A 12,740-nucleotide genomic window follows, 5' to 3' on the forward strand; every position below is an offset into this window, starting at 1 on the left:
AAAAGGGTGGCAATACGACAAGGCAGTCTTTCTCTTTATGAAGTTACAATACGTTTTCTTCCTATTGCTTTTCATTAAGTTATCGTTTTATCCTTCTCTGTTCTGTGTCAAACATGATATAATATCTCCTAAAACATTTGTTTCAGGAGAAATTATACATGTACTGAAAATCCTGGAGTGCCATTAATGCCGACCAGAATTTTATCTGTGTGTGCGTGTGTGTTGTTATGCCGAATGATTTGTTGTCTGCCTCTTCTCATAATCTTGTGTGTATGTGCATAGGCTGCACAGCAAACACACAGACAAAGGTGTGATTGACATAGCATTTTTTTTATAGATTTATGCCACATCACACACCTGTATATATGCATGTGTGACATGCAGAGAAACACATGGCTGAATGTTTCAAGTGATAATCCGAATGTGGCACACTTTCTGGCATGAAGAAAAGACGTATATGCATGTGTATTACCTCCAGTATCAGAGCAGAAGGTGATCAGCCATCCAAGACCTGATGAGAATGCACTCTCTATCTCATTGAATACATTACCTAGCAAAAACACACGCATACCCACAGGTCAGACCACACAAAACAACAGAAAGTAGCCTGATAATCAAGTTTGAGTTGCCGCTTCATTTCCTTTATTCTGAATCTCTGAACAAATCAGAGATGTGAGTGATACATCATTAGCCAAGGTGTTAAAAGACTTCCTAAAATACATCAAAGCAAAAACAAAACAGGGCATTCAGATTAACCACTGGAAAGCAAGACACAATTGTTAAAAACATATTTTAGCACAAAATTGCAAATAAGCAGAGCAGCAGTGTGTGTGTTAGGGTTGTCAACAAATATTCTAAATACAAATATATGTTCCAATTGTAAAAATCCATACATTTGATTGAAAAAAATAATATTTAATTGGGGGGGGGGGCAACACCAAGGCAGCAGATGCACAGCATGATGGAGAGAAGCCACATAATCTGAGTTTCTGTTGTCCAGGAATCACTGTTTTGTTTTTTTGTTTTGTTTTTTACAGGGAAAATCTGTGGTCAATCCAACATATTCAACTCTTTCAAGTCATAACATCCAGTAAAAATAATTCCTGAGTTAGATGTGAAAATATTCCGGCTCTGTTCTCCCTTGCTGCTTGCCTAATGTCTGATGACGACTGAGTGAATTACAAGTTTTTTTCAACCAAACCAGAAATGGTGGTGATTTTTGGAACATTGAAAGACGAACTGAGAAAGTTTTGTTGAGTTTTACTTTATTTCCAGTGCGTTTGAATGAAGTGGATTTTATGATGATAAAATTACTGTTCCATGAATGGAGTCTGGTGGCAAAACACTTTTAATGGATGCATACCCAAAGGGATGACACTGCAGCTCGTTGCATACACAGTCATGGAAAAAATTATTAGACCACCCTTGTTTTCTTCAATTTCTTGTTCATTTTAATGCCTGGTACAACTAAGGGTACATTTGTTTGGACAAATATAATAATAACAACAAAAATAGCTCATAAGAGTTTAATTTAACAGCTGATATCTAGCCATTTTCCATGGTTTTCTTGATAATAACCAAAATCACTTAAGCTCTTACATCAATAGCTATGGCATTGTATTGCCAAAAACTGATTTTAGGTATTCCATGTTTTCTTTTCTGTCTGTTAGTCACATGATACACACAGGAGTTAGTACTTGATTGCATAACCATTGTTTTTGATGACTGCAGCCATGCGTCTTGGCATGCTCTCCACCAGCTTCTGACATTGTTCTGTCACAGCAGCCCATTCCTGTTGCAAAACACTCTTTTGCATTTTTGGGCTTGTGGTTCTCCATTTTGAGTTTGATGATGTTCCACAGGTTTTCAATTACATTTAGATCTGGTAATTGAGCAGGCCAAGGCATGGTTCGAATGTTCTGGTTCTCCAGCCAGGCTTTTAGGGACCTTGCTGTGTTGCAAGGGGCATTGTCTTGTTGGAAAATCCAGTCATTTGAGGCAGGAAAGAATTTATCAGCTGATGGAAGAACACTGTTTTCAAGGGTAGCCCTGTATGTGACCTGGTTCATTTGCCCTTCACACAATTGCATTTGCCCTGTTCCACCCATACTGAAACAACCACACATCATCACCGATCCACCGCCATCTTTTACTGTAAGGGCAAGACGGTCTGGTTTGTAGGCTTCTCCAGGCTTCCTCCTAACTAGTAAGTTGGCTGGAGTGGGCATAAACTCAAAATTGGATTCATCACTGAAGAGAACCTTAGCCCAGTCATCAACAGTCCAATCCTCGTGATCCCTAGTAAAGAGTAACCGGGCCTTACTCTGCCTTTCGTTGATGAAGGGCTTCTTCCGTGCCCTGTGTGACTTTAGACCAGCTTCAAGAAGTCTGTTTCGAACTGTCCTTGCTGAACAAGTCACATTTCTCGACAGTGCCCACTCATTTTAAAGGTCCCTGGAGGTCTGACGACGATTCCTGACACAGGAACGGATAAGTGCACGGTCCTCTCGTGGGGTAGAAAGATGTTTCCTGTCTCGACCAGCTAGCAATCTGGTAGTACCACGTTCGGCTTGCTTTTTCTTGGTCTTGGAGATCTTCAGTTTTTTGGCTACCTGTCTCTCACGCCAATTTCCAGCAGTGCCAAGATGGCTCCCTTTGTGGCTTCACATAATTCTTTTGTTTTAAGCATTATGTGAAAGCTGACAACTTCTGAATTGTGCTATGGCTTGAATGTAAGGAGGAAACCACTCTAGGCCTTTGCATGTGCAGTACTGCTTATGACATGAAATGGCCTCTTATATACCCTGGGAATACAATTAAGTTTAAGCGTGTCAAATAGGACTTAAAGTATTATGGAATCAGCTGCATTTTTTGGTGTGTTCATTCAGGTAATATACCTTTAGTGGTATCATGCATTAAAATGAACAAGAAATTGAAGAAAACAAGGGTGGTCTAATAATTCTTTCCATGACTGTACATAGTCCTAGTATTTCTCAAGCACACTAGTATTTCTTTGGTGCAATACAACACGGCATTAGTTTTAGTTTAGTTTTCTCATAAGAACATTAACAATAGTACATTTTTATGGCAGTAGGATTTTTGTGCCATTTACTTTTATTTTTAATAATCTGTACAAATGTACATATACAGTACAGTTAGAACTGAAGAAGCCCCTTGGATGAGACGCAATATGTTTTCAAGTTTCTACAACGAAGTTCAGTTGCCCTAGATTCAACCTTCCTTGGAGAGTAATGATTGTTTTAGACAGTTTTTTTTGTTACTGGCAGCACTCTTTCAGCCTCAGCTTCAGGACAAAGAGGATGGAAGGTCGTTGATGTCTAGACTGAGAGAGGGACTGAGACCAAGAAAAGAGAAAAGATCCTTGGGAAACACCAGTACGCAAATGCAATGCAAAGATTGATGATTACTTATGGAAAATGATTTGAGACCAGTAAGTAAGGCCTGATCATTTAACTGCATCATTAGAGATAAATTTGGATAGCTTGGCAAACAGAACTTTGTGATTAATGGTATGAAAAGCTTGCCTGAGATGACGAGACATAGGACGTACAACACCATCCAAATGAAACAGGGATTTTATTTTCTCTAAAAACAAAGCAAGATCTTTAGTGTAAATGAAGAATTCAAAATGGTCTACCTTGCCAGAGCTCAGTTACAGTTGTTGTGATGAACTGCATGGAGAAGTGAACCAGGTTGTCTTTAAAACGCTCCCCATTAAACTTTTCTGGTTTCTACAGAAAGACAAAGAAAATGTTAATGATAACTAAACAACATTGGTTCAGGTTAGCCAGGTTTACTCAGACAGCAAGGTGATATAAATCATGTAAATCATGGACAAATGAAGAAAAGCAGGCAATGTTCACTACAAAAACACTTCAGTCAGATCTCAAATATGATAAAGTCTATCTTGCTCTTGGGTTCGCTGTCAATGTAGCAGTTTAACCTTGTCTCTTTCGTGTCTTAACACTCACATTTTAACTTTCATTTGCACAACAGTAACAGGTGAGTAACATGCATGAGACATGAAGGGCATGTTCTAGATATTCTTACTTAAATAAAAATTTAAATCAGCTGATTTTGTTACAAGATTCTCCAGTATTGTCTTTGGCTCATACAAATTAAATGACTTTACATGCCCTGGAGGGGAAGTTTGTTTATTTATCGGCAAAAAGACAATTATCAATTATTGAACTGCTGACTCAATTACTGAAATTATATAGTCACAGAGTTAAACTTAACCTTCAATGAAATAAAAGTACTGAAACGTATTCTTGCACAAAATTGAATTTAATCCTACACCAAAAGCATGCTGGTGAGCTGTCATTGAATGGGCTTGCAGGTTATGATGATTGCTGAAAAGTGGGTTAAAATCCAGAATATGTTCCAGCTGCATTTTAAAAGTCATGAACCTGACTAAAAAGGTACACTTGCGTTTTATCCAATGCAAGCTTTCTTTATCATAATAACCCACACTCCACTCATATTAGTTAGTTAGGTGATCAATAAGGAAACAATCAATACACAGCAAACAGACCTGCCCTTCTCTGTATATAAACAAACTTGGGTAGCTGTTGATGCCTTTCCTCCTGCAGAGATGGTTGTTGTCTCCACAGTTTACTGCTCCAATCCTGATGACTCCATCCATCTCCTTGGCAAACTCCCTCCACTAAGAGACAGACAAGAGACATTTAGAGAGACAGTGGCTGGAACAATATGCTTATCTCCCAATTCGATACTGTAACAATACTTGTGTGGCGATATGATATGTATTGCGATTCGAAAATATGATTTTTTTTTTTTTTTTTTTCAATTTTTGTTCTGCTTTTTTAATAGATCATGGGAAAAAGTTTAATCATAGACTGCATATCATCAATTTCCAAAAGCAATGCACATCACATCAATCAGTTTTTCTGAGTCTTATTTCAGCAGCACCAATGCTATATTGCATACAGAAGTGATAAATAAAATGTACAAAAGACTGAATGTACAATAGAATGAATACAAAATATATATTATTTGAAGTGCTACATTTTGCTGTTCCTGCAGAGAAAATACATGTCTGTAAGTATGAGCACAAGCTATTTTGTTAAGCATATGAAGTAAAACGGATCATTTGTTTAGATAACATTATCTCAGTCACAATGCTAATTTCAGTGCATTAATGGTAATTCAGGAATGATTAAAAAAAGAAGCACAATTTTTAAGTGAACTGTTTTTTCCCCAAGCCTTGGAGAGAAATTAAGAAAGACAGATGGATGTTGTATGACTTGGTTAACACTAGTCTGTCTCAGTAATTAGAAAATGTAAAACTTACTAAATACACAAAAATGCTCAGATAAAATTTTTGGAGAAAATTAAATTGAAGAATAAAGAACCACATTTAAAAACAAAAAATAGGCTAAAAAGTTGGAATTGAAGAAAAAAAAGAGCTTAAGTGAGCATTTAAAATCATAAAAGGCTATCGTGAGTAGCAAATACTTGCACACAAAGTGTACTGTATGTTCAGTGTTGAGTTCAGTGTCTGGTTTGTTATTAATGTGTATGTGCGTGTTTATTGTGTATTTTAGTGTTACATAACCGTTGGAGCCAGCTGGTGACAGTGTGAACATCGTGGGAAATAGAAGTTGATGAACCAGATTTCTCCAGAGTTCACTGCTGCCTCTGAAACACACACACACACACACGCACACACACACACACACACACACACACACACACACACACACACACACACACACACACACACACACACACTTGTTGATGAATTCAGATGTAAAAGAAAAAAAATTGCAGCAAAAATGAAAAGAAATACAGTATGAACAGTTAAATACACTGCTCAAAATATTAAGGGAACCCTTAATCATCACAGCGTAACACCAAGTCAGTTAAACTTCAGGTACATCAATCTGTCTATTTAGACCCACTGAAAATGGGACCGCAAACCACTTGGTGAGAATCACTGATCAACCCAGTTGAGAATCACTGATCTACACCACTGAAGTGGCCACTGAATTAACAGCTGTCATCTTTCATTCCCAGTAGACAGGGAACAACCGTATCATCGAGTTAAGAAAAAAGCCAAAGATACTGCTACCATGAATTAGACCCCATGATTTTTTTTTATGGAGGGCGAGATCTTTACTACCAAATTTAACAACTACAACATCCAGATTATTAGTTTTTTAAAAAATAAATAAATAAATTTGGAGAATAACCACTCTTACCAAAGTCTCCACTGTCCAATGTGATAATCTCCAAATCATCATCGTAGATACCTAGTCAGAAGGACAGATTTAAATATCACATAACTGTTGGACTATTAGACTGATAAACAGATAAATCTGTTTATGGTTTTCAACCATTCTAAATCCTACTATGGTCTAAACATAAACTTCCCTAAAAAACACAACACAACAACAAATGTGTTGCTCATAGGACTGGGCGATAAAACGATAATGATATGTCTCGTGATAGACACGTAATCAAGATCAATAAAAAATGCGTTCGATAAAACATTTGATAATTTTTTTTCTTTGTCGGAAGAAACCAGAAGTTGCGAAGCAAGGCTGGTTGCATGAACAAAGGCACTTGCTCTCAGGTAACCGAGCAATGTAGGGAGTAATCGCTGATCAATGAGAGAGACACGCTAACACGGCAATCATGTGACAATATCAAGTTCGGTTGCGCGATCTCGTCTCATGTTTGATGCTCCGCAAGGAGTGAGATGAGAAATAGAAAGTGAGCACAGCAGCGAGCGAAGAAATTGTCGATAAAACAGGGAAAGTCAGCTCGCCAGTATGGCATTTTTTTTGGGATTTTATAAGTCGGACCGTAGTCAGACCAATGTCGTCCCCACCAATACCACAAACTTATTTAACCACCTTAACCACACTCACCCTTTGGAGCGCAGCCGTATTCGCCAACGTCCAACAACATCTTCAACCGCAGCACCACCGCACAAGCAGCAGACCACCATGCAGAGGTGCTCTGCTTCATTGCCTTATGACAAATCATTTAAAAGGCACAAAGACATAACGGAGGCAGTGGCATATCATATAGCTAAAGACATGCTTCCACTGAGCACTGTGGAGAAGCCAGATTATGAAAATCTCTTACACATGCTTTTTTTTTTTAACACACTTGCAATAAAAATTAATAGTGAATACTGAATAGTTCATGTATGTTTAGAGTAAAAAGAGTGACTAAAGTTATTCATATGTCTAGGCTGGTTTTATAGTTCAATCAATCTTACTGTACTGTCTATCATGTTTGTTTGTTTGTATGTATGTTACAGATGTCAAGTCTACCTCAGTTTCTGCTATGTTTACAACACACTGCACATATTTATGAGGGGCCGTACAAGCCATAATTCATTCTGGTCCACTCACATACACATATTTTCTCTCATACTCACATACATTCTCCTCTCACACACATACATTCTCCTTTCACCCACATACATTCTCCTTTCACACACATACATTCTCCTTTCACACACTCCTATTTTCACGCTCACGCACACATGCATTCTCCTTTCACATACATATATTGTCACTCTTGCACACATACATTCTCCATTCACACATTTACATTCTTCTTTCACACACATACATTCTCCTTTCACACACTCCTATTTTCACTCTTGCACACACATACATTCTCCTTTCACATACATATATTGTCACTCTTGCACGAACATACATTCTCCTAAATAAATAGGCATATATGTATATGTACAAATAAAATATATGCATGTGAGAGAAGAATACATGTATGTGTGAGAAGAATACATGTATGTGTGAGAGAGTATAGTGGAAAAGGAAGTCCATCATTTATTGCGCGGTGATTGGCTGAGAAGCTCAAGCGGGCGGGTCACGTTTAGGTCACAGTCAGCATGGAAAGTGGAGAAGAGTCTCGAGCAGGGCAACAAGCCACTGGGGTTTTAAGAAATATTTTATCATCCCCAGAAACGATCGCGTCCATATCCTCGTCGCTTGGGCGACAGGTGACAGGTTCATCTGCACCAAACTTTACTCACAGCACGGTGGAAAGTGAGATGAGACAGCTTTTCAGACCCGCGAACTTCCAAGTCGCTTCAGCAGGACAAGCAGCTAACGCTAACGTTAACGATGCACAAGGCCAAACTGGAGGATTATGGTAGCAGTCTTTGCGATATCAGACTCGGACACACTTCGGCAACTGGAACTCCCGTCCAAGAAAAAGGTGAGTACAACGTACTGAAAATTTAACTGCAAGTTGTCAGTCTATCTAATGCAGGCGGAAGGACCAGCATGCAAGCTAGGCTTGTCACTACTAAGGAGGAGATCAGCAGCAAAACCTGTTTTAGTCATATAACTAAATAACGACAAACCTAATAAATCAATCTTAATGCAGGGTGACCGCGGGTGACTGCAGACTCGATCGGATCGGACGTTATGTCCCGATCAGGTATCAGATAAATAATATATATACCTATGTATATTTATTGTTATTTTTAATCACATTTACAATATATGGGCTAGTGATTAAAAATAAATGAGAATAAAATAGTATTTATTAACTACCAACGTTTACATGCCGGGTCTGTGTCTGTGACAGACGACACTGAACAGCGCATGCGCGGAACACAGCAGCACACAGCAGTTTGTTTTGAAGCTCAGGATCTCGAGAGGTGGGAAGTACAAAGCTGCTTTTAACACCTCAATACACTGCACTGAGAATACGAGTTAGGAGTGCAGTTTCAAAAAGCACAATACTGGCCTTAGGCTACTTGATAACAGTCACTTTTATTTGCTCATTTGTTTGCATTTGATATTCTGATGCCTATTTTAAGTTAAGCAGCTATTTGTTTTAATACTCAACTATTAAGTCTTTATACCTTTATCTTTATATGGTCTGGTGAATACTCGATTCTGATTGGCTGCAGGGTGTCCGTTAAAAAGTGTTGTGGACACCTATAAAAAAGTTCCGGTCAAATAGCCTGATTGTTCTAAATTATTGCGCTGGCTCAAACGCTAGTTGGTAACCGTGGCAACAGAAACTCAGAACATACGTTAACATACGTTGTTTCACAGGTTATCACAACGGCAAGACAGTAGAGGACACACACAAGTGGTAAGAGGTGCACTTGCCCTCTGAAATGATACTTTGTATCACGTAACATAACGTTAAGCAATCATCTCACTTCCCTCCACTGATTAGGCCTAATATAACAGCTGCGGCTGACACCTCGTCAGGCATTATCCCTTACTTAATGTTGCACTATTCCTAACGTGAAGAAATTTTTATTTTATTTCTGTATTCTGTTTTGACTTGAGACAGCTGCGGCCGACCAAGCTGCAGGTTCTGTGGCCAGAGCCGGTTACCTTGGCAATGCATCACAACGAGAGATATTAAATAGTCCACTCAGCCACTTCTTGTGAAAAACTTACGATTTTAACAGAAAAAACAACATTAACATATTAATAATTGATTTAATATTTATTTCTTTCATAAGTGACCATGGTATAAGCGGGATAATGCCCTTCGAGGTGTCCATTATCAAAAATGAAAGCAAAGTCCATTCATTCGCGTCGGACGCTTCACGGATTTTATAGAAGTATCGGATTGGGACTCGATATCGGCAGATATTCAAAATCAAATGACTCGGACTCGGGGGCAAAAAAACGTGATCGGGACATCCCTAATCATGATACAGTTTTTGGCCATATCGCCCAGCCCTAGTTGCTCACAATAATTACATATGAAAGGTGTGCATGGTTACAATAGAGATTTACCAAAGTCATATCGGTAGTAGCTCCAGCTCTCATACCGTCCTCCCTGCTGCTCCTCATCCAGTCCTTTTTCTCCATATTTATCATATTTTTTCCTAAGATCTTCATCCTTCAGAACCTCATAGGCTCGATTTACTTGCAGAAACTTCTCATGGGCTGAAGGGTCACCCTAAAACACAACACTTTTTCATTAAGGTTTGATTTAAACTGACATGAATCTGGATGTTAGATGCTTATGGTTTATATATAAGTATTCCTCGTTAAACCAATGGTTCTGTCTGTGTTTTTGGCTAGTGGTTTCTCAGAGTAACTCACGGGGTTTTTGTCGGGGTGCATGATGAGCGCCAGCTTCTTGAAGGCCTGTCGTATCTCTCTTGTGGTGGCCTCCCTGCTGACTCCCAGCAGACTGTAGTACTCTTGGCTTTCTGCCCAAGCCGCCACCAGCAGGATGATGAGGAGCACCAGTGGCAGCAAAAGCTGGATGGGACGCAGCCACTGAACCCCAAGGACTATCCTGTGCCCCATCACCAGTCCTCCCACAACCACAATAACCAGCAACTACTAGAGGACCAGCAGCTGGAACACACAGACACAAACATTATTCCTTCCTTACTATGCAGATCAGTGGGTCAATGGTACCCAGTTTACTGCTATGTGATGAGGAAGGTAAATTAGATATGTCCGACCAACATTGCAGCTATTAACATTTTCAAGAAATGTTTAAATAGCATGATGCACAAACAAAGATAATAAATGGAATTATTATTGGATAGCCAGCATAGCAAGTCACAACCCTTGTCATAATTGTACTAGTTGCTCTATGTTCTGCTTTGTTATTTGTGCATTTGAGTGTCCTGTCTGTCAATGCTCAATACAGAACTCACAGTTCACCTACCAATGAATAAGTCTTCATCTCAACAAAAACTGCTCTTCAGGAACCCAGGACGCCAAGAAAAATACCCATTTTGAGACTCACTAAAAGAGTTGGCCAATGAAAATAAGTCAAAGTGACACCTTTCATGTCTAACTGACAAGTTTAGTGACTCTCTGACAAAACCAGAGTTACCCTCCATTGTCCGGTCAGTACGCTGCTGTGGGCTGCAGGGAACAGCTAGCCTGCAATGCTTGGCGGTTTGATGGTGGGTCCACAGAGAGGATGGAGTTGGAGAATAATCCAATTTTGTAGAACGGGTGAATTATGAATTACAGACTTTTTGGCTTGTTAACAATGGCAAGCTAATCTATGATCTACAATTTGTCATTGGCCAGCAGCATCTATTGTAGACCCACACCCTGGAGCAATGTTGGTGTATTTAATATTGTGGAGCAGTCAAGAGAAACTGTGTAAATGCTGAATCTCATGTGAAGCCCATTAAATAACCAGAGAAGTATCTTGGATGTGGCTTACTGTTTTTTCACTTTGGTTTTTGTGTTGTCTCACACAGCCAGATCTAACATTTCCACACTTCATACTGCAACACAAGCTCAGCTGGTTTTATAGAAAAGCCCCCTCTGCTGTGTGCTGAGTCAGTATGTGTGTCCGTTGCTGCTGTATGTCAATACACTTGATAGACATGCCCCCAGGTACTCTGACTGTTGTTCTCATGTAATACACTTTGGGTTTTCTGCCAAATAAATGCTGTTGAGATGCCTAATCCTACCATCTAACTGTGAGAAGGAATGACATAACTTTACTAATTAACATTATCGGGCAGGTCACTCCTTCCAAAGCACATGTAAGCCTATACATCATTTTCATTCCTATTTGGAGACAATAAACATGTGTATTTTTCATTATTTTTTCTTCCTTAAGATGTGTTGCCTTACATTGTTAATAGAGTGAAAAGCGCTGAAGTCCTATTTGGAGTGGAGTATCCCTTTTATTTTGGTAATACCATGATATACCGTGAAAAAAATAAAACATCCTATTCATTGGGGACTTCTAAAAAACTTCTTACGTACGAACATAAACCAATTAATGCCAATTTGAGCACTCAGAAATTCCATTGTAGCAAAACAGGAATTCCAGCACATTCTGAGAAAAGGTCTGTGTAAGTTGGTATATTAAGTATGGGTATACTGTAGATAATCAGCAGTAGAATACCCGTAATACTGTAACTTAAGTTATCCACATATTTTTGCGACAACAACTAACGTTAAAAACACTGCTCATTGAATACAGAAAACACACTAACACAATCGTCAAAGTGTTCACCGCTGATTATTTATACTGCCTGGTGTCCACAGGGTAACATTTTGATTTGATTGTCAGGTTTTGTCTTTCCTGGTCGAGCAGAAAAATTTGCTAAATTGAACTAAGCTAACTAGCTAGCTGTGTGTCCACAGTAAGCAACAACTTGCCAGCGAATTAGCTGGTGAGCTTCACCACTACATTAGGCTAACGTCCACAGTGTGTTGTTGAACTTAAAGCTAACATTGAACTAACGTTTACCAAAGTTTTACAGTAGCTTCGTTACCTTAAACACGTCTCAACCTCTTGGCAACAGCATGCAACCCACGGTGTTTTGTCGAAGTCTGTTTCCTCTTCGATCTGCATCCCCTAACCTGCACCCAACATTATGTCTGACCCTAACCAGTCGGTAGGTGGCACTATAGGGAATGCAAAACTAACAAAAGGGGAACATTATTCGACGGGCAAGAGACACATCAAGAGTTACACATTCACACTTCCGTTTACAGCATTTCATAATAAAGGTCGTATACACAACCCAGGCGGCGAAGCAAATCATATGCATAAAATTTCATCTATATATTAAATAGTCAGCATGGTAAGAATTGTTTTATTCAGGACTGCCAAGTCACTATTTTTCCTTTCTATGACTGGCTTTGCATGTTTATTTCGACAACAGTTTACATGTCTTGTTCATATTAACGCATTCCATAAATTATTCGAAAATTGGATTTAGCATTTGTTAACTATTTCAT

The 12,740-nt window shown here is 39.0% G+C and overlaps 1 protein-coding gene across 2 annotated transcripts in view; it reads right to left on the reverse strand.

Moving 5' to 3' along the window:
* dnajc10 (DnaJ (Hsp40) homolog, subfamily C, member 10) overlaps positions 1-12,463 on the reverse strand; it is an 88,917-nt gene extending 76,454 nt beyond the window's left edge. Inside the window, exons 1-8 of one of the 2 annotated variants that reach the window (XM_070975888.1) lie at positions 12,272-12,463; positions 10,110-10,370; positions 9,798-9,963; positions 6,246-6,296; positions 5,600-5,682; positions 4,556-4,687; positions 3,659-3,752; positions 473-550 (exon numbers count right to left, since the gene is read on the reverse strand). In XM_070975888.1, the coding sequence (XP_070831989.1) occupies positions 473-550; positions 3,659-3,752; positions 4,556-4,687; positions 5,600-5,682; positions 6,246-6,296; positions 9,798-9,963; positions 10,110-10,319 (814 nt within the window). In that variant the 5' untranslated portion in view covers positions 10,320-10,370; positions 12,272-12,463. Of the gene's footprint in view, positions 1-472; positions 551-3,658; positions 3,753-4,555; positions 4,688-5,599; positions 5,683-6,245; positions 6,297-9,797; positions 9,964-10,109; positions 10,374-12,271 lie in introns of those variants that run through there. The other variant, XM_070975889.1, reaches the window with a different exon arrangement.
* Positions 12,464-12,740: the final 277 nt, after the last annotated feature.

This window comes from Chaetodon trifascialis, chromosome 12 (genome assembly GCF_039877785.1).
Source record: "Chaetodon trifascialis isolate fChaTrf1 chromosome 12, fChaTrf1.hap1, whole genome shotgun sequence".
Taxonomy (NCBI): domain Eukaryota; kingdom Metazoa; phylum Chordata; class Actinopteri; order Chaetodontiformes; family Chaetodontidae; genus Chaetodon; species Chaetodon trifascialis.